The sequence below is a fragment of the Neodiprion fabricii genome, chromosome 3 (genome assembly GCF_021155785.1).
Source record: "Neodiprion fabricii isolate iyNeoFabr1 chromosome 3, iyNeoFabr1.1, whole genome shotgun sequence".
NCBI lineage: Eukaryota > Metazoa > Arthropoda > Insecta > Hymenoptera > Diprionidae > Neodiprion > Neodiprion fabricii.
In genome coordinates, this window is record NC_060241.1 from 17,925,311 (window position 1) to 17,948,456 (window position 23,146).

The 23,146-nt window shown below is 42.0% G+C and overlaps 1 protein-coding gene across 2 annotated transcripts in view; it reads left to right on the plus strand.

Annotated features, from left to right (window-relative positions):
• The first annotated feature begins 3,329 nt into the window (after nucleotides 1-3,329).
• LOC124177518 (fibrillin-2-like) overlaps nucleotides 3,330-23,146 on the plus strand; it is a 42,059-nt gene continuing 22,242 nt past the window's right edge. The window contains exons 1-2 of one of the 2 annotated variants that reach the window (XM_046559951.1): nucleotides 3,330-3,887; nucleotides 6,847-7,164. In XM_046559951.1, coding sequence (XP_046415907.1) covers nucleotides 7,028-7,164 — 137 coding nt within the window. In that variant the 5' untranslated portion in view covers nucleotides 3,330-3,887; nucleotides 6,847-7,027. The remainder of the gene's footprint in view (nucleotides 3,888-6,846; nucleotides 7,165-23,146) is intronic. The other variant, XM_046559949.1, reaches the window with a different exon arrangement.

Sequence of the window (23,146 nt, forward strand, 5' to 3'; positions counted from 1 at the left end):
CCAGCTGACAAATGTCACAACTTTCTAACTTCGTCACGATCCCTGGTATCGATTCTTACCGAGAAACGCACTGCATCGATCTCGATCGGTTTGGGTCACTTTCCGGTTAACTTGTGTGAGTAGGTATGAATAAATCGTGGATGTATATCCATCGCCGCTGGATATGAGCGTAGAGCGTAGACGCGTGTAGTAATTATCATACGAATGATTTTCACGCGAGGAATAAGATTCTACCCGCGGCACGTGCAGGAATTACAAATATCGTGACAACCTTGCGGCGCGAGATGCTCTCCATCTCGAAATATCGAGTCGCCAGTAATAAGAACAATGGTCCCGACACGATTCAAATCCGATCGCTGACGATATCGACTGGGAATGGCACGATGCATGCTGGAGAGGAAGCTAGTTTGAAAAGAAAGAATCTGGGCGAATAGCTTCGGTGTGTTACAAGATAGACAGACGGATAGATAGATAGATGACGTTTATCGTGTCCGTAGCAATGTTGACAAATTTATAACCAGACAATAAAATAATGCACGATAATAAAAATAAGCAAATTGCAACAAAATGGAAACAGAGAAAAGTAAGTTCATGGATAAAAGTATCGCTCGAAGAGTACGCAAAGTGACTGAAATGATAATAAATAAAAGCGAATTACAGTGGATGTAAATACAAGAGAGAGAAAGAGAGAGAAAATAAAAATGAATTTTCAGTTACCAATGCCGTCCGACCAGATGCAGGATGCGGTCAATTCTGGAACCAGTTGGAAAATTGGTTTCCTAGTATGACATTCCATAATTTCCTGACTCCTAGAAATTGGCTCCACGCCCAGCGCCCCGAGGGCAGGAAGTTACGAAGAGCTGCAGTCTACTCTTTTCTCCAGTTTCTCTTTGGCCGCAAGACCGCGAGTCTACAAAATTGAACTCTTCATCAACGATTTGCCCTAGAACCTGCCCTAGAAAGTGACAGCAAATGAATGAATAAAAAATGTAACAGAATACGACAGAAGCGATATGTTTATAATGATAAAATGAATTTTCGTCAAATTGAAAATAAGCTTTCAACACGTGCGACCGTGTATGGAAATTCCAATCAGCGATCGGTGCCCCTTCTTTCCTTCCCGTTTATGCACATGGGTATGTGCGCGTTTCCACTTAGGCATAAGGTTGAATGCGGGTGTATCAGAGTGCGTAGATTTATTCACGCACACTCGCGTAGTTAAATCGAGTCACGAGTGATGCCGTCACCTTTCGGTTATTACACTCGTCTTACGCAATATTGTGCGGAACCTTCGTCTTCCACGTCGCGGGCACTTATCGTTATATCATTATTCCGTAGTACCTACAGGGTGTGGTGTAAGGTAAGGTTAGTGAAGCCGCCTATCGACGCCGAGGAATGCTCAAACCGTATTACACGTTACATGCACACTTTGCGAGTAAATTTCTAGAACCTCGCTTCGCCCATTAAACGTACACTTGGGGACAATGAATCTGAGACGGCTAATTTTTTACACTAGACAGTTATGTTGGCAACACAAAGAAACATACAGCGCCATAGTCGGCCGAGCGCGAAACAAACTCAATCTCAATAAACATGACATAAACAATGACCGTCGAATCTAACCTAAGAATTCCGCGAGGATAATGACTTGTTGGATTGACACGTCAATTCGCGCGTTTCGCGCTCGGCCAAATATGGCGCTGTAGGTTTCACTGTGTTGCCAACATAACTGTCTAGTGTAAAAAGTTAGCCGTCTCAGATTCAGTGTCCCCGAGTGTACGTTTACTGGGCGAAGCGAGGTTCTGGAAATTTACTCGCAAACGCGGGTACAACAATTATCGGGAATATACACGTTGACGATGTGCTATAATCGATAAATTGCGAGACTTATCTGCACGCAGCACGCATGCCAAATGTTTGCCTTTCAATTAGACATTTTTAGGGATTTTTTGTCCGATTCCTAGGTATTCCTGATCGGCCTTCAATCTTGCACGAATATTCGACAAGTCGGAGGGTCTCGGTCACATCGCACGTACTGTTGACACGAGTCTGTGTCGATGTTTAAATTTTTCCATCCAACTACCGCGTTCTTTAAAGTTTACTTTACATTTCGTATGCAAGCCTATTCTCTGATCAGATATCTGTTAAACTGTATGCTTAGTAAAAATTTGCAAACTTGAGGACAATCGAAGTCTCAACAGTTTTTTATACCGCAAGCAGAATCGAAGTTAGTCACGGGGGCAATAAAAATCCCTAGAAGTAAACGAACGTGATAAAAATTCAGTCGCGCATTGTAGAAAAATTTCATTGATCTTCTACGCATTTGTTATCTATGGAAAATAATAAATAATACTACATAGAAATTAGCATAAAATTTTGAAGGGTCAAAGAGTGTATCGATTCAAAGAAAGATATCTGTGTAGCAGGAAAACTTTTCAATAAGTTCCTGTACCACTAAAATTTCATACCGTTATTACAGATCGAAAGATTCAGATGTTATCGTTTAACCCTCGGTTTAACCTAAATCACTCTATCTAGTCGTAGAATGAGCTAAAAGTATCTAATATATTTCCTATTCTTATAGCCTGGAATGGTAAGTGAGACCAGCAAGACTCGAAGCGACAACGCATGATTCCACACAGTTTTTCATCTACGGTTACTGGCTCGAACGAAATCGATTAAACCAGCGTTGTGACCAATGGTCTGTAAAATATCTCATACGCTATCTTCGGTTTCGATTGAACCCTCGGCGACGGGTATGCGATGAAACCAGAGTGAAAATGATAAAAATCTTAACCTGCGGCAGCCTGTGTATCGCAATGGCGCGTAAGGCGGTTGCCGAATCGAGGATACTATCTGCGTTATTTGCTGCGGGCGGGGTCCTCGGCCTCCGCCCTCACAAGGGCAAGAAACGAAACCGCCTATGATGCCGAAGCGATGAGAGTTCGTAGGTAAATATCTCGGCGGATGATAGCCGGCGCTAGGGTTCGAGCGATTGGTTGAACTTCGACACCGCGACTGGGAGAATAGACGAAGAAGAAGAAGAAGAAGCCGAAGTCGAAGTCGAGGAGAAGAGCGTATCGGACCTCGAGCATACGCACAAGCGTGAGCGCCGAGAGAGAGAGAGATACAGGGCGTGGGAGGTTGGCGTGTACATCGTACACGCACACTCGCTCATCTCTAGGGCATTAGATACGCGTATAACACGCGTTCATTCGTATTATAGAGAGATCCGACCAAGAGTCCGTGGTAAAGAGGAGTGGTGGTCGTCGTCATCTTGGATAGTGTGAGAGCGAGCCATACGCCGAGATGAGACGCGAGTGCTTCGCTGCACGCGCCAGTGCCGTGTAGAGTCCCGTCCACGCAGCTTCTCGCTGGGAAGAGAGATTCATCCCGTTTTCCGCCTCCAGCTAGTCTCGCTCTAGATCGGGAGCTTACAGAGTTCCCGCGAGCTTTTATCCTCTCTCTCGTCGCGGGGTGCCGACCCCGAACCGGCCATGGTTTAGTTCGAAAAGTGTGAGACTCGTAGTACGCAGGCACAAAAGTGGGTGTCATCCGGTTCTTAACGTCCACCCCTGCATCCACAACCCCCCATGCGGTTGTCCAGGAGATAAATACCCGTGGACCAAACGCGTGAGCAGACCCCTACCAACCGACCAACGTAACCCTGGTGCGTTTCATAGAGCACGTGGTAACGGACTTGAACGCGAGTGTGGCACGTGAGGAAGAATTGAATCCGTGAACTGGAGAAGATCGGCGGGACATCGACACTGACAGTTCACATCCCGAGACCAAGTGCATCGAAATTATCCCCGAGTTTCTGGGCCGGCTGGTTGCATTCGGTATAACGAAGAATTCGTTGCACCATTCGATCCATCACGCGCTGTGTAGGTGTTGCAGCGCCGATTTCTTGTGTACCGATCTTCGTACGGTTCGAGTAAAAGCTCTTCGACGATCACACCGAACGCACCCCAAAACGGTCTGGACGTTGCGAGTACTGAGTAAATTAGCTGTAATCGTAAATATAAACTCGTTGGATACTTTTACGCAACGAGGTTTGCTTGTAACAGTTTTCCCCCTTCGCAATCCGTCGCGGGTTTCGCTCTAATCAAAGTCAACAAGATAAACAGCTGGTATGCTCGACTCGGGCTCTTGTTTAAACGATTCACGAATCGCGACGAATTCGTTCCGCGAACAGAGCGAATCCCGGTCACCGCGCTGCTATCGCGAAATTTTAGAAACTCTTATCGCTGACCCTGCGATTCGTATGAAACTTCGACTCGGTGGCGTCGAAGAGTAAGAGGTTGACCGTTACGTTGGATCTCAATCGTTCAAGTGGTTCGACATTTCGAATGATTCGAATCGATTGCGTAAAATTTGACTTTTAATTGCGATCGATTCGGGTTTCGATGGTTCGGAACTTCGACCCAGAGCCGAATGCCGCTCTTGAACGATCGAGTCGTTAATCGAGCCGAACCATTCAGAGAAATTAAACGATTACGAATAGTAGGAGTGATGTAGAGCCGTGTACTCTGCATACATACCGCGGAAGTGTTATCGTGTTCCTCGCGTTTACCGCCCTTCCCGTGCATGGATTCATCTCCTCTCTCCCTGATAACGGTCTCATATTTATGCCACGAGATAGCGAGACGCCCGGCGAGCAGCAACCTTCGTTACGGAAACGTGTCAGCTTTCGGAATTCGGACCGCTCGGAAGAGGATCGAACCATGGAGAGTGTTCTCTCTGGTAGTTAATTACCCCGCGGCCGGTGAACGATTTTTATTCAAGTTGGGGCAAATGGGGGACAGTCACCGTTGCCACTGTTTACCAGCGAACGATATTCACCACACCTACTACGCGTATTATGTAAAGAAAACTGGTCGCCCGTTACGCAATATCACGCATGCATCGCTGTCTCCTTTTACCAAAGAAAATTCCAATTATAATTACAACCAATCGCCGGGAGAGTTGTGAATTCATTAAACTTGCATCCGCCTGCGATCGGCCAACGCGTACAGTCCTCGTTCAATTTTATCGAATAGCGGAGAAATTGATGATAATCCAGTTGGGTTCGAATCAACATTCAGTCTTGTACGTAGAAAACTGCTTTTCCATCTCAGTCCTGAGCCTGGTAAACATTTTTGACAAATCTCTCTAAAGTGTTTGGTTTTATTCTGAGAAGATCCTATTGGTGGATTTTTCACAAATTTTTCAGATATGAACTGATCGAGGAAGAATTTAGTGTGAAATCGAGTTGAAAAATCCTTATCTCTGTTTCTTGGTTCATTGCGGTTACTCTGAGAATCCGTATCCACAGAGTTGAAAAACAAGTTTGTATCGAATTCCCTACGTAACATCAGAATTTTTCCCAAAAAAGAAAAAAAATTCCAAAAAAATATCCACCAAGTGTGACGAAGATATAAAAACTGTACAGAAAATAAAATCATACGTTACTTGCATTTTTATTGTATGCGGTGACAGTTTTTTTTTTTTTTTGAAATATTAGGTGCTTGTTACAACCTCAGAGTTAGCCGAATGTTCAATAAAGTTTTGACTTCTTCAAGAGACGATAATTTTAGAACAATAGTCACAAGCTACAGAAACTTTACAGCGTCAAGTTGTCTTGAAGAAAAATGCTCGCATATTAGATCCACGTCTGAAACAAGCTGATAAAAATCCCGAACCTTGATCCGCACAACCGCGATATTTTTGCGATTCTCCAGAACGGTGTTTTCTCTGGTATAAAAAAGATACGTCGTGACCGGATTTGTATGTCTGATAAAATAACAAACTATCTAAGCCGTACAGCGATGGCCTTAAGCGATGGACCGTGGACCTGCGCCGTGTTATTCCAACTCGAAGCGAGCGGTTAAGCTTATTCTTGAAACGGTCCGTGCCGAGCTGCGATAAGAGGAATCTCAATAGAATGTGACAGCTGATCCCGATATTGACGCGCGTTTCTGACGAGCTGGGCGATCATCGACTATCGTTGGATTCTCACAAGACCATCGAGTGCATGTGATTTGCATAATTCGAACCGCCGGCGGAATTGTGACGCGACGAATTCAGACGTGGAATAGTTTCATGGGAACCACATCGATCGTCGATACAATTTAACGCGTTTATATTCACATGAGCTTTGGGGGGTACAGATGAGTAAACGGTTAAAAAAGCGGGCACATTTTGGGAATTCATATCTCGACAACCAGTTATTCAATTCGAGTAGAATTAGTTTTGATCAAAAGTATGCAGATCAAGCTTCGTCGACATACTTATAATTTATTAGAATCTATTGATAGGAACCATTTTTATTCACAATAACGCCAACCATTTTGCTAGATAGTTCCTCTCTGCCGCGATCCCAGTCAAGTAAAAGAAAGTGGTAAATTTTTTAAGCAGCTGCCAGTTTGTGGTAAAGAGAGAGTGAAAAATTTTAATTATGCCGAAGAAGATAGACGGTCCAATAAAACTGTCCCAAATGGATCCAGCCGTTTTTGAGATATCGCGGGCACCGCGAAACATGTCACCGGGCGAAATTGTTGACGCTATTGTAAATAAGAATGCTTCCTAATAACTGATTATAATAAAAGGAAATATGTAAACGAAGCTTAATCTACATGTTTTTGAACAAAGCAAACCCCAATCGAATTGAATAATTGATTCTCAATTCGTTTATAACGTCCCGAAATTCGCCCACTTTGTCATTCGTCTACCCTTACATGTGTACCCTTACGCGTACTCCCTTAACCGTCAGTCGCGCTACACTAGAGTTGAAATTTTCGATCGCCAACAAGTCCTTCAGCTCAATAACTTTTCAAGAATCACCATATCTCGTATGACTTGCAGCGAGCATCCGAAGCTCGGACCTACCTTGATACCCGATCAAACGGTCCTCCCGAAATCCCTCATGACCGTCGACCTGCACTGCTCGCTGCACCTGGTGTAGGGTAACCGGGAGCGAGCTCTTCCGCGCTGGGTGGATCACCTCGAGCTTAACCCTTCGCCAAGCACCGCCTCTCCTGGGACCATGTCGCCGCTCCTCCTGCCGCTGCTCGTCCTCGTCCTGGTCGGACCCTCGTCGCAGGATCCGTACCACAGACAACGCCAGCCACCTGGCCCTGTACATAACTTTGACAACGCTTTGCAGTCCGTTCCGCTTCGCGGGTAAGTTACTGTGAGGAGATTGGAGATCAGGACAAAGCGAATTATCTTGAAGGTTCAACCCGATGTAACTGTTTTAGCATTAAGGTTCCATTCTCGAAGTTGCACTGAGTTAAAAATTTTATTTGTTGTATTGACTAGAAAAATTCAGTAATACAGGTATCGTTAAAAAAACTGTTTTTTGCGCTATTATCGATCCTTTTTTGGTAATTGCAAAGCAAAATCAGTTTGTAAGGTTTACTCTTCTTTTTTAGTTAAATAGGGCTTTAACGTCAATTTATTATTGCACAAGCATTAAATTTTCGCAACAGTTACAAGAAAATATAGTAACAGTGATTGTAATGAGAAAGAATAGTAACTGATACTAGACTTTCTGGTGACAGCTAGAAAACTAATTTTCATTTTGTACCTAGAAATATATTTTTCGCTTGTGGTAAAAAATGAAAATAGTTAAGAACTGAGCGGTAACCGGAACTAAAAATTTCTCTTGTCAGTTGTACATGTACACTTGGTCCTGAATATTTTTATGCTATTTACAGTCATCTGAATTGCATTGAATACATGTCGAGTCATTTTATATCATGTAGGTAATCACTTGAAATTACGTACGGACACCCAAAGTCACATTGAGGTACTTTTAGTGCGTTGAAATCATTTTAAATCGGCTAAAGTTCGTGCAAACCTATTTACCTACTGTCCTCCCAAGTTACACGTCATCTGTTGAATACATATGGATTCGATGAGTCACTTCAGAATCATTTTAAATATTTCAATTTGTGTCTAAAATGATTGGGAATCACGATTCTAAATCTTGTAATAACCTAGTCACGCGAAGTTATCCATAACGAGAGAAGAACTGGATGTACTTTGAAGTTTTCTCAAATAATATCTTGCGATCTCAAAATAAAGTGTACTGTCCATTGTAATTTACGGCGTAAGTTACAGGCACTTTTTGTTCCATGTATCGTAACAAGAATGAGAATAAGCAAAAATCAGAACAGTCCCATAGGTAACCTTTGAAAAATTCACTTCGCTCTGATCTCGTTTGCATTATTACATTACGTGTATAAGTAGCACAAAATTAATTGTGTAATAAAACCGAGAGTGGGACACGGAGTGGAGTGCCAGAATAGACCGCGTCTTGTACGCGGCGAAAAATTCACGGCGCATAATCACATAATTGATAAGAACCGCCCACGACTCACACCCCAAATCGGGTGAACACTTGATCAGGTTAGCTACGGTGCGGAGCGGGCGCGGTGGGATGGATCGAAACAAGACGAGACGAGAGAGACGAGACCGGTCGTTTATGTTAGCTGCGGTTAGATGACAATGAGCCACCCGCTGCACCAACGAAGTAGCATATTCGTGGGTAAAGTTCCCCATGTAAGGGGTCTCTGATCCAACATTCCATGTCCGCAGTGTGCAAGAAAGTCTGGATATTAAGCATCGGACCGAGGAAATTGCCAGCAGATACTTTGTTCCATTTTTATGGTGGAGAGTGTACGGAGAATGACGAGTGGATTCTTAAACTGTTCCTAGTCGATAGCTGGTCCTATGATTTCCACATTTTCCAGCTCGAAATCAACTTGCGTAAACCAAAAAGTTAAATATGGATGTTCCGAATTTTTTAAATATATTCATGGACGACTATAACAAACAGATTTAATACTCACTTTATGTTCGTTGGTTGGATAGGAACCTCGTAAAGGATCACATACACCTAGGTGAAGTAAAAAGACGAGATTTTTTTTGGTGCAAAAATATCTCATGATTAAATCAATACGCACATTCACAACTATGTTCACAATTAACTATATTCACGATAAATTCTGTAACGTTTGTGCAAAAGTAATTAATATTGACAGTGTGGCTGCAAACGACATAATGGGATTACTTAAAGCGAGGATAAAGTTGTTCGAAATCACGCGAAGGTCATACGAAGTCACGTAAGCACTTGAAACCAGTGGAATAATGAATAATTAGTGTTAGTCGACATTAAAGGTTTGTCGAAGCAGTCACGGCGTGTTTTTCCTAATCATCCGACGTTTCGACCCGCGTTAAAAAAGACCCCTAAATCCATAAATGTTCGGTCTGATGATGTAGTGTTCATTACATCGTTAATGGGGCTCAACGGTGCTTGAACTTTGATCTTAAAGATTGACGGATAAACTTGAGTCTATTTTGTAACCGTAAACAAAAATCTAAGACCGATAGAAAGAATCGAAAAAACCGTTCGATATTCGACCCAATTCTCGAGATGTTTCCAGTGTTTTCCCAAATCACTAAATCATTCCTCCTTGCGTCGTTTATGCGTAGGTACTGTATCCGGTCTTCAAATAGGCGTTTGAGTAAGTAATAAGCGTCGTTGGCCGTCACCCACTCAGCGTACAACTGTCTTATGTCCGCGGGTATCTTGTACGAGTTTACATTAAAACGAGTCAAACACGCCCTCGCCTCGCATATCAGAGGCAGCATTATGCAAAAGTATTTGTACGCACACGCATGATACGGTTGTAATTGTGGTCGATCGAGCAAACTGCTTTACGACCCACAGAACCGAACCACGGCGGCACGGCTATTCACGCGTATTACACAATAATTGATGAATTTAGATTTATGACATCATTACCCAGTTGTAAATATTCGCGCGGTATTCTGATCGACGTAAATCATGATCGCCGTATATATAAACACCACATTTTGCTGCAGTCGGTCTTTCAGCCAAGTATCCTATGCCGACGATCCTCCGAGCTTGACGAACGACTTTTCTCATCCGCCGCAAGTAACTGTTGGAAGGTCGTCACAGGCGCCAAGACACAATGCATAATCGTCAATATTATCAGAGTTAACAAATAAATTGACGTTGTGCAATCCGACCGAGTAACTGTCTGCAACTCTCCTGATGCAGGTAATTATACCGGGTATACGCCTAGGCAGTTCGCAATTTCCGCAGTTCGCAGCTTGCGGACCGCGGGCGGATTCGTCAAAGACCTTGTCGATTGCGCAAATTACGTTGATATCCTTCAATTCGATGCACGTCTGCATCGCGCACGCTAGACGAGACATTATAATGAATTGCTTTGATCGTGCGTAGGAATGAAAGCACTGCTTCGGCATTTCGGACTATTTTGTCGTCCCATGAAGTCTGTCGCAAACAAATAGGCATAGAGCCTTGACATTTGACTGAGGCGCGATAAAAAAGCTTGCAGGCTTCGCTGGAAAAACTTGCGATATCGTGTGAACCAGCTCACTTAGTTAGTTAGTTGACGTCCTCGAGTCGCAAAAACATGATTTCGAAATGTTTTTTATTGAATCATAAAGAGCCGCTCTACCTAATAATCATGTCAGTTAATCGTGACAAACCTCAGTTTTACGAGCCGTTACAATTTGCGAAAGCTTTAACTAACAAGGAGTATATCGGACCTCCGGATCGTAGATGCCGCTGTATCTACTAGGAATGTTTCTTTGGCCCGAAATGTAGAGCCTCACTTGTGTAGTTACATCTTTTGGGCCTTCCTTCACTCGTTTTACAGTGCGTGAAGTTTTTAAAAATTTACATGGTTCTGAAATAATAATCTATCCTCTTGAACTTGAATCTATGAGAACCTCTCGTCTAAAATTCAAGACAGGGCAATCAAAATTAATATTTCAGGTAAAAACAAAAGTAAACACAGGTTTCGTTTATTAGGGCATTTTCCACTCATGAAACTTCTGACGTAATCAATTTTAATCGGAGTCAAGAACGACCCGGTGAAAGAAACTTTACAACAGAAGCTCCATATTTTGAAGCAAAATAACATCCATAAAAGTTTCCACAGAATCCGTGATCCGAAGGCCTGATGCTTTGCTTCTATGATGTGAACCATAATGTGAAGATTATGACTGTCCATGAATGATATCTTCTTATACGCGAATACACAGAACTGACAGCTAGTGGACTCACTAAATTTTGGTCAACGTTCTGGCGTTGTGATCAATTTTTTTCGTCAAATATTTACACGGGTCAAGATGACGGAGACAAGTTGAAGAACTGCTTGTCATATGATTAACGAATCTAAAAATAGCGAAGTATCACGAAATTCCAATTCGGCATTTGGTGTTATATGTTTCATGAATGCCACTGTCAAGATTTGTGATTGGATGCTGGATTTCACGTCAGAAATTCGTACAATAAATTTCGTTATGATGAAATTGGATCAAATTTCAAAACTGACCGTGTATTATTGCTCGTATTCCGACATCATCAACGTCCCTCCAGGTTAATTGAAACAACAGAAAAGCTGATGTATACGTGAAATGGCAATGAATTCAGCATGTCGATGTCGGCTTCTTCCAAAGTCTGCCGAAATGATTATACGCAGCTATAGATATAATGTACTTTGGCGGCGTGTGAGGTCTGGCCGATGATTTAGCCGGTGTCGGAACCAAGGGCAACGGTGCAAGCTTCAAAAGCCGAAGTTCTTTTACCGGCATGATAGTGTGTCGAGTGTACGCTGGCACACGCAGTCCGAGTACAATGTCTGCGTTCCATTAAACGCGTACAGGAATGCGTTCTTATGAGAGGTGTACCTGCAGGCGAGTTGCGGATGCCCGTTAAATTCAACCCTGACGGTGGTGGTGGTAGCATTTTCACGGGTCTTTTACGACCACGCGAAGCTAAATGAGGCGACGTGCCATTCGCGTAAATATACGAAGCAGCTTACCGAGAGAAGCCGCTCGGGGGTTTTTCATCCTCATGTAAGCTGTTCACCTATACAAGCGACTCCCCACTTGCCAGATGTCGCTTTTCAGCCCTTCGTCAAATGCCTTCATTTCACAGTCTACTGTCTCCAAATCTTTATCCTCTGTTCGCGAACGCGTAACTCAGGTTCTCAACGACTACCCGCACACATCAAACCCTCCCCCAATCAGTTCGGTTAATCGTAGTCTGACAGATTTTTATTTCAATTCAACCGTTCTGTTGGAAAAACTCTCACCTCAAATCCACGTGCACTAGTGAGCTGAACGCTATTGACATCAAGTGAACACCACGGCAGATGAGATTTGCAACTCATTTTATGCCAACGCGAAGTCTTGTCATATCGTTTACAAATATCGGTTGAAGTCGCTTCGAACCCTACGTAGCCACTTGCGATTGTATCGCATGATGAGGGGACATTCCATGCCTGCAAAGTTAGTCGAAATCATTTGCGGTCTTGTTACTTAAAATTTCGTGAACATAGTTGAATTTTTACCAAATAAAGCTGAAATTCTGGATGTTTTGTTACCCGAGACGTGTTTTGAAGTCCTATGAACAGAGTCGATGGGATAAGACTGCATTGGATGTCTCGCAAACTCTTAGAACAAAGCCGCCTGAAAATAATTTCGATTTTTGTAGTTACGTGAAATTGCTTGAAGTACTTCGAGGCTTATGTGGATTAGTCTTAAGACTAATTAAATACTAGGGAGTTTAGTGAAGATATTTAAAATGTAATAATTTCTACTTGAAGGTTACGTGCAGAGTGTATCTGACAAATTGTCGTGCCGAGTCCAGTGGAGTCAAGCAAATTTCTTTGAATTGTAAAATTGTTACTCGGAATTACAGTCATGAAATCAAGTTTACCATCATGCATCGCGGGGTCAACCCTCACTGCTGTAAATACATCAATATAACGAATCCTTGAGCGAGACGTAACAGAGGGCAGAATAAGAGGGTTACATAAACGACCTAGTTTCTGCATAATTGGGATGTGAATAAATTCTTTAGCTTCAATTGAGTGCGAGCGACATACTGATATTAGCAATGAGCATAAATCTAGGAAACTCTCTGCAGGCCGTTATTATCGTCGTCCTAACCACGCTCTCAGACAGAATTGCCTGGATACACGATTGAAACTAACACGTGGCTACGATCATCGTGCAATTGACCGTTGCATCAAATTCACTTTCGATTTCACTTCAACCATTTATTGGTCTTCGGAACAAATCGTCAGTTGGGAAACACTCTGATGCCGAGTTTATAGCTTCTTAAGTGTCCTTACCCATTCAAGTGATGTTCCGGCTGCATTCGAAGGGTTCGACGTTCGTAACGCTGACGCGTTTCCTGCTCTTTTTTATGGAAATTTTTTTGTTACAGGTATCTACCACGTTCGTGAACAGTAAAATTACGCAAGAAAAGAGAAATTAAGCAATGATAGTTTGAAGTAAAAACACATTGCCGAAAGAAATGAAATCGTGATACATCCTTTTCCAAACGATGCAGTATCTTGAATTACTTCTGCCTCTCATTCTTTACTTGATTATGCTATAACGAAAGCAGGCTTAAACTGTTCCTTGGTAAGGTTTTCGATCGAATAGTAGAAAAAACTGAAACATGGAAGCGTGAAGCGTAATTTTGTAATTTCAACGCACTCGCATAACAGCATCATCTTGACAAGTGTGCTACCCAACAGAAACGGTTGTTTTCCTTGCGCCTTAGAACCGCAATTGATGCAAAATCGCGTCTATCTATCTATCTAATTAAGAATATCATGTACGAGAGAAGTTGAAATAGACGAGGTAAGTAAGTTTGCAGAAGCGAGTTGCGAGTCACAAAACTACATTGCATTCTTTATACATCCATGCGAATGCTGACTGGCAAAGTTCAACGTTAGTGGGACACGCGTTATCTGGACGACGTAACGTGTCGACGAAGCTCGTTAAGAACACACGACAGTTATTGCGAGCAATTACTTTTCCAATAATCATCACACCTACGCGGACGAATGGTGGATGCAGATAGCGTCAGCCGTACACAGGACGATTAATCGGTTCGCGGCTATATCGCGAGAAGGAACATCAATTGCCACTAGAGAGTCCCGATGGTTCACCATAACAGGGCTTGGGTCACAATTCGACTCGGTTAGTCAAAGCTCTCTGTGTAAACGAGAGATAAAATCACGCCAAGCCACCGCCACGTGCGCGGCGTAAAACGCATTCCGGTTTTCTCGTCCGCGTGCAAGCACCACGGGGCACCATAACCACGGTCAAATTATCCACGGCATTGCAATTGCGCCGCAGTGCGGTAACGAATGAATTAAGGAAATTTCGAAGTTGGACAAATCGCCGAAGAGCCGTCCTCCTCCCGCGTACACACCTTTGACTTCCGTTCAAAAGTTAAGATGCTCACAATCAACCGCGAAGGGAACATGTTTCGAATAATGCATCGGCGACGAAAATTCTTGCGTAAACGCGCACCGTGTATACATTTAACAGGCATAATTAGTCGACACCGCGTTGCCGTTCATTGTGGATTTGAACGGTATAATGTGGAAGAAACTTCCACTGTGCAGTATTAATACTTTTGATGTTCATACTTGATAACACTTGCTCAAGTGACGATCCGTTACGTACTCGAGAGCCGCCTTTCGGAATACGCGGCGCCGCCTCAACTGCCCTTAGCATAACCGTAATTCGAAATTGGCTTTAATTTCTATTTGTAATTATTCAGGTGGATCCTATCGTATTTTGAGATTTTAAACACTGGTAAGCGTAACGTTGAACTTCAGCTTCAGCCAACGTTTCAACGGGTTCATTGCCAGCTTTAACACACCGATTGTATTTAGAGGTTGTAAATATCGATAAGCGATGTTGGGAAATTTATTTGATTCCTCTGTTTTCTTATTTTAATCAACTCCAAAAGCTGAAGATTTGGCAATCGATTTCAGGCATCATTCTAACCGTCCAACTAGACAATCGTATGTAATTTATCCGTGCAATGCTAGATGTAGTTACGCACATCTGCTCAATAACCTCTTTGTGCTAGGATGATTAAATAGTTGAGGCGCCTAGGAATTGCGGCGAGACGAGTGATACATCTGCTTGCAAGAAGGTCGCTCACTCCGCGGCGTCCTCTCTTCAACTCTCTCCTTCCCTATCTCTCTTATTTTCTCTTTCTGATCCACTCCACGACGTGCTTTTTTTTATTCAACACTTTTCATGCCACTCCAAGTGATCGCTTTGCGTCAGCCCTCAGCCACAGTTTAACCCAGTTACACGCTCAATAATTGCCGTGAATAATTTTCCAATTGATTCTCTGGGTTCTGGGACGCTCACCGTGCGTTTGGTACTGTGCCCTGCGTTTGTCCACATTTCTCGGTGATAGGAAAAACCGCTCTCCATTCGACTTTCCTCGGTTCGTTATTCAGCACCTTACGTTAACAACGTTCTTCGTCCGAGATTAGTTTACCACTCTGTGGAACGCGGCATTATTTGGCAGTAACTCGGTGCATTCATTTCACAGGAACAACTACGGCTAATCAGAAAATTGCAAATCGGTTGATATTTGATTGTATCTGGCAATTATTACCCGAGTTCATTATTTTGATTGAAACTCTGATTTTATTTATGCGGTAGTTTTAATTATTCTTTTCCACTATCTTGAACGCTAACTTGTTCAACGGTTCCACGTTCTTCGGAAATCTCAGTAATGTTTCTGAAAATATTTTTGTTCAAGCTTCGGTACTCACGGTGACGTTTGAAAAAAAAACCGACAGCCAGATATTTTCGGAAATCAAAATCATTATTGTAATCTCGAATAACTAATATAGCTTATGTAGGAAATATATTGCTTGTCCTATTATTTCCTATTATAAATCCGTACGATTTAGCTGGTGCTACACTGTTAGAAATTTTTTTATTAAAATTAATACAAAAGTGTAGGAAGTAAATTCACGATACATTTGTTTAGTCATATTACAAAGTAAATTTTTGAATCCAATGTACCGCGTAGTAATATGGCTGTACATTTGTATATAAATTTTACTGAACATGGTAAATTAAATTTGCTGTACGGGCTTAGTATTTTTTTAAAATGTATCACTCAAGTTGCATGTGTTTTTTTTTTTTTTATTCGAAAGAGTTGTACATCGCCATTCCATAGTTTAGCCCAATTAATAATAATGCCGCTTGATGATTAAAACGCATTGTGAACCTAGTTGATTCGCATCGCTCGATTCGCTAGCCGCGCATTCTTTTGTGCGAAACGCTCGCACGCATGGGAAACCAATGGTTCATGACTTGTGTCGATTTCATAGAAATTCTCGTTCGTTTATTTCTTAAATTTATGTATCATCGAGCATTGAAGACATAATTATTAAGGCGATTCGCTGAACGAAGTTACGAATTCAAATCAAGATTATAAGAATATTTCTCTATGATTTGTGACAGGAAAGTGATGACTAAAATAATGATTTCAGTAGAAATGACACATAGAACGATGGAGTTCTCGGTTCTATTCTTGCATCGTGGTTTTAAAATAAAACTGCGACTAAAAATGATGTGTATCGTAATCTTCAATTTCGCGAACATCGTATTTTTCGTTCGACTGCAATTCAAATTGAAATTCTCATTGTATTTTCAACACACCGTTCACACTAAGTGAGTTAATATACACATATTGTGATCACCGGTGAAAAAAATGTATTTTTACGCTGCGGGTTCGAAAAATTCTTAAATGAGTTTTCGATTACCGATTACGAATGAATTTACAAAGCTGTAAAGTAATTTAAACGAAAATACTTATATGCACAATTGACATCAGTAATAAAATCGTGTAGAAATGATGAGTTCTTCTTGATCGTGTGATTTGAAAACCGAATACGGTCGGAACTCGAGCAATTTTTGTACATTTTCATCGAACACTGGATTTCCCAACCAGCTCACGCAATGCAAACTATCCAAAAAAAGCGGAAATCTGGTTCTCGGCGAATCTAGAAGAACTCGAAGCGACCGGCATTCCTTGAAGAAAGAAGAGCGGCGATATGGCAATGACCATTTTCACAAAAATTTTCTACCTAAAAGTGCTACCCGATCGACGGCGTATAATCGTAGAGCTTGCGTGACTCTGGCTGATTGCGAGTAGGACAGGCGGGAACGAGGTGACACCTTAATCGTTATGAATTACGGCGGGAAGTTGATTTACCAAGTGGCCACGAAAGGATGTTGACACTGTTGGTGCAGACGGAGAGTAGCAGCCTATCAACACCCGGGCGAATGTGAGGAAATGTTTTTTGTTGGTTCGGGTAACACCTGCCGTCGCTTCTCATCTGGTTGAGAAATTTTTCATCAACATATACGGTTTAACGCGCACGCGCTAAAATTCGAGTGTAATAGCGGTTGTTTTTTCAGGGCGACCAACGTTTTTGAGGTTACGTACATCGCGACGACCTGTCATCTGTATTTATGAACGTTGGTCCCCCTGACAAAACAACTGCTCTTGCTCTCGAATTTTAGCGCATGCGTACTGAACCATTCTAGTCGTTAGCAATTCACTATTCGTGTTTCACTTAAGAACCAATGCACTAAAGTATATTTATTCTCTAATTTCTTGGATAGGTGGTAAACCGAATGACGGGCAATTAACTTTAATGCGCTCTTCGTCGTCAATCTTTTCAAGAATGCCTGACGATTCTTTGTCTGGCTGTGCCTGATCCGATCTGAATTGTCAACATAATATAATCCAAACGATGAATTCCTCGTTTCAGCTCTCCCTTTGTACCGCCAAGTTGTTAAGGTATATTCTAATGCGGATTACAAAAGGACCCGACTCTAATTACACTTACTCTCTCTCTCTCTCTCTCTTGCTTTAATCCTTTAACGGTTAGCCAAATTCTTATAAGTACCAAACACCTCCCCCCATCATGCCCAGGGGATTAGAGATACCTGGGTTTTGTCGACTGTTAGTTTTACACGGTCGTAAAATGTCCTTCGCGTGAAAATTATTAAACCTTCTACCCTCGTTCGATGAACCGGATACCGTTAACACTGACAGTGAGTGAAATATTTCCTTTACCTGCCAGATGGATTTCAACGCACAATAATCACTTTGGTTCAAATTTCATATTCTTGTCAACAGTTTCAAACATATTACCCACAAGTTTGGTTCACTATCACTAAAAATGCAAATTATCATTCATATCACTGCTTTCTTCATTAAACCTCCGTAAAGAACATATGATTAGTTTTTTAGCTTTCGACAACAGAGCTTGATATTTTCCTTGAAGGTTAATCTGGTTTTCAAGTTCCAAAGCAACAGTGATCCATGGCTGAACACGAGCTGTTGGTACTAGCGGTGTGATTGATGCTTTGATAGAAAAAAGGGGTTCCACATTCGTCACACTGCTTCTACACGTACACGTGACTTAAGACGCGTTGTGTATACGTATGTATACGTTCGTAGCTATCTTCAACTATGATCCCATGTACGCAGCCGTAATCCACTCGACGAGAAAGGAATGCCCGAGCATGCTTCTCCAGTAATTAGCCATTTCACGGAGCGTTTGGCTAAGTGGCAGGCGAAGATCAAAAGCTCCTGTGACACGTGTAAAACGCGACAGCCGTGGTCAACCATCGTTAATATTCACTTAGCAGTGGAGCAGCTACCATGAATCTCTGATTATCACATTCCAGCCTCTAATCCGTCAGGCTTGTGCTCTATTTGAGACTTGGTCTCGCTTGATCCGGTCAAGCGGCAATTAATACAGATTTGAAAAGCCGCATTGTACATCATCATATTCGGTGCAGCTTGACTGCTCACGAGTACTTTTCCCTTGTCACGGGAGGTGCAACCCGTTGGGTTAAAATACAAATCCACTTATCGCGCGTCACGCCTCGTTGCTGATCGTTATTAAAACTCGATAACGGATCTCATCCGCACGTCCGATTCGCACCTTGGTGAATCACCGACAAACCAAGGATGTCTGCTTCTAGGTGCGTGGTCAACGCCTGGGTATCTCCTGATTCTGAAAGAGAGTGAAGGAGGGCACGGTATGACCTGGAAATTGCACCATATCCATGTAACGGAATTGCGGTTTATACAGAGATCAGCATCGGTTCATCCCGTTGCTGCATTCTATTCTGACATGTATTCAAGTTGCTCCTCTGAGCATAAAGGAAATCATGAGACCAAGTCCTATACGAAACTAAAACACGAACTTGAGGTCTACGAGAATTTTTTCGCCGAATGAATGACGTATAATTCCAATACTTCAAAAACCATCAACGGAATTTCGAAGCAAAAACATAATTTCAAAGTTGTGTGAAAAATGCTTTTTTTTCTGTAGTGTGTTACGGTATACTTATTAATTATCATTTTAATACCTGTTACAATTTGGTTATAATTACACATATACATAGTGCGTTTTGCGATTCGATTGGTTACTTGTATGGCGTTTTTTATTGCAAATAGTGAGACAGTTCTCAATCTTCGAAACCTAGTCATTACTTCGATCGTATTTAAATTCGGGAGTGTTTGCCAAGTCAGATCTTCATCATATTACAGCGAGTTCAGAATAACACGACTATTCGTATTAGCTAATTGAACTTTGCGAATGTATCGACAATATAAAGTTTCATCAAAGAATTACAGGAGCCACAAAATTATAGTGCAAAGAAAACATCAGTAGAAACAAACTTACAAAAACTGCAATTAATGCAGTGAAGTTAGTATAACTTGATTGAAACAATTTTCCTATACAAGTGTACTGTAAAAAATTTTTAAATCCTGAATTTCAAACGATAAAAACTCCATGATTAACAAATTGCGAGAGATCACATTATATTTAGAACGACATACATTTCAGCGTTGAAAATATTGTAAAATTTGGCACTATTATTTAAAATTTGAGTGGAAATGTTTTTTAAAGCAGCTTACCCTTAACGAACTATTGTTTCATTATTTGTCCAGCCAAGCGATATGTAGTAGACTGCTGGTAAATTTCAAAAGTGAAATATTACAACTTGTACAATTTTCTGCCAACATAGTACCAACCTTCGAGCAGCGTTCTTGCACGGCGAACGAATGTTCCCGATCAACGATTCGGGCCCAAAGCAGCGAGCTAAGAGCGTATCATTACAGACGCGGGTGTTGAAATTACAACCCACATCCGTCTATCGGTACCGCGATCTTCGCGGTTGGGCCCTCAGGGCCCCGATTATCCGCGAACCTGACGAACGAATTTCTGACAAATCGAGCGGGTGCTTTTATTTTGGCGGGTGCGTTTCAGCCTCGGTTGAGCGTCCGAATATCCCCGAGGTATTTAGGACCGGGGTAAAAGCTGTGAGAACCTGACCAATCGAGCGCCATGTAGCCTCATATAATGAAATGTCGCGATAGGGCCGGGAATTTAAATCTATTAAGTTATCGGGCCGCAGTCGAGTGGGGCGGGAGCAATGCGGTACTACGCTTATGTGCCCAATGAGTCTCGGCCACCGCACAGCTGAAGATGCCGGTTCCTCCGCAGCGTCGAGCTCACCGAAGTCGAGAACGACTCGAGGTGCAGTCAACGTCCGATACGGGAACGCGTCACATGACTCTCTACCTATTTCTTTCTCTCTCTCTCTCTCTCTCGCTCTCTGACACGCTTTTTCGGCACTCTCCTAGTCACGAATTATCGCTGGAGAGTAATTGCTGTTGATGAAAAGGGAGGAGGGGCAGGAGCCTAGGAGAGAATTCAAACATGGTCCTTACCGAGGATCGATGAGAAGTTGTCCCATGAATTGCAATCGCCTGTGATAAAGAGAAATGACATGTGAAATTTTTAATTGTGGGAATGGGGGAGGTTTGGGAAAGTTATGCTTTATCCTGGATAATTTTGAGGTGACACGTACGAAGTAGTCGTCGTCTATGATCGTTTCACGTTGAAATTATTATCCCCAAACTTACTGAAGAAGTCAGTGGGTCAATTGACTGAATATTCAATTTCTCGAAAACTTGTTTCGGATCCGCATTGACCATCGGCAGGTAGCGATGTCGGTGAATAATCAGTTTGGGGAAGATAATTATCCTGGTAAATGAACCAAAAAACTTAAGTGTTACATGTATGTACCTATACAATGAATATTCATCCATTTATGAGTATTTGATTGCCGGAGCTTTTTTTTCTTATCAAATAAACATAAATAAAATGTATTTGAGATATTTTCGCGGTCAGTTTTGATACTTTTGCGGTTGGCAGATGTTCGAAATGTTAGTCGCAATAACGGTAGCTTAGTATGGCTTTACTTATTTTTTATTAACTTGTAAATCAAGATATTTATCAATATTAAAGTTTTATTTGTTGTTTAAATATGGAGATGGCTTCTAAATAAATTAAATCGCGAGGATCAGGAGGCTCAGATCGAAAAAAAAAAAAAAAAAAGTTTCGACAAATTATTAATAAAAATGTGCGATAACGGAAGATAATTCAGAAGACCCTTGAAAAAAAAAGAGACTATTTTAAGGGTGAAAAATTGGTAACTCATCAATCGCCAATCGTCTGGTTAACATATTTTCCGTACAAAAGATAAGAAATTAACAAGAATGCGTCAATTCTACGTAAAAATTCTATTTTTCTATGGGAGCATACTATACGGACATAGTGCATAGATCATCCCCTTGGTATCGGAGACCGGGATTCCCGTTTCGTGACCGACCCAGTTACGTTATCGCGTTCATGGCTACGCGTAAAAAGGAAAAAAAATGTCAGGACCGAAACGAAATCGACACCGCGCGCAGACGCAACTCGAGTACAATACAATGTAAATACATACGTGTAGGCGTAATACGGGAGAGCTATTAGCGTGATGGGAGATTGTCATGGCAAGCAATTAGCCAGCATTGGCGCCGTTGCGGGTAAGCTGGTAATTTAGCCGCGGGCTTCTGCGGGGGAAACGGACATCAGACGGTTCACCCAGTCAAGGATAATTGCCGCGAAGCAGCTCCAAAGTTGGACTTAGCGGATTAGAGCCTAGCCTCAATGGAGACAGACTAGACGCCACTCTTGGTGCCGAGATCAGCTGTCCGCACAGTTTTCCAAATCGTTTTCGAGTTACGGCAGGACGGTGAATCCTGAAAAGTCATAAACACGCGTCTCCTGCACACCGCTGCACACTTGCGTTCTGCAATTGTGTGTATGTGTGTGTGTGTGTGTGTGTGTGTTGGTATTCGTGTAATGTTCCCATATGTGGACACAACGCGATGCACGTAAATACTTGAAAAATCACCGCCGACGCCGCGGAAGGGTAGCCGAGTAATAGCCATTGTTTGCCAGAGATTTCCTAATCACACTGCACACGTGGGACGTCTATCAGTTTACAAATATGTACCTTATACTCGCGTGATATTATAATACTTGTTCGCGCGTCGACTATTATAATATGTACTCGCCCTGGGCGAACGTATGAGAGGAGGTGTAACAAACACGGTTTTGTTTTTTCTCTTCAACTTCGTCGTCATCGCCGTCTTCTTCTTCTTATTCTTCTTCTTCTTCTACTTCTTCTTCGTGGTATTGTCATTATTATTGTTATGATTATTTCTCACGCGGATCGACGAGTCGCTCTTGACTTTTACCTAATGCGAGGAACTCGAGTTCAACTCAAAAGCTTCGACCATCAATATTCGGACAACGCTTTCACCGAGCGTGAGACCAGTGTTTGGTGTTATAAAATTTTTTAACTAGACATCGTGATTGCGATGGTTCTTTTCCACCTTTTTTGAATCAATTATTTTTCTATTGTACTCCCAGACTGCGGTCCTACAGGGATGTTTGGACAATGTGGCTTTCTAAACGTTTCTTAAGTTACGATTTTTCTCGGATATACTTGTTATCAAATTTCGATAGACATCGTATAATAGCATACAAACAAAAAAGGCGATGGATAAATTGTGTGATCAGTAAATATTTTGCTACCGTCATTGATTTACGAAATATAGAAATAAGATAAATTTTGACGGAGGGAGGGTTTGAAAAAACCTGGCCTATCAAACGTTGTTTGAACTGATATCCAGGCCTCGATCTGAGCACGTATTGAATCCGATTAACTTGAATAAGATTCGGCGAGATCTGCGTATGGGGAGTTCCATGCCACCCCTCTCGATTTTTTTCATATTTTTTCATGATATTCAGTAGACTGAAAGAATTGCTCGTGATTTTTTTCAAATTTTTATTTCAATTCACTTTCGATTTACATATTTTTCAAAATTTTC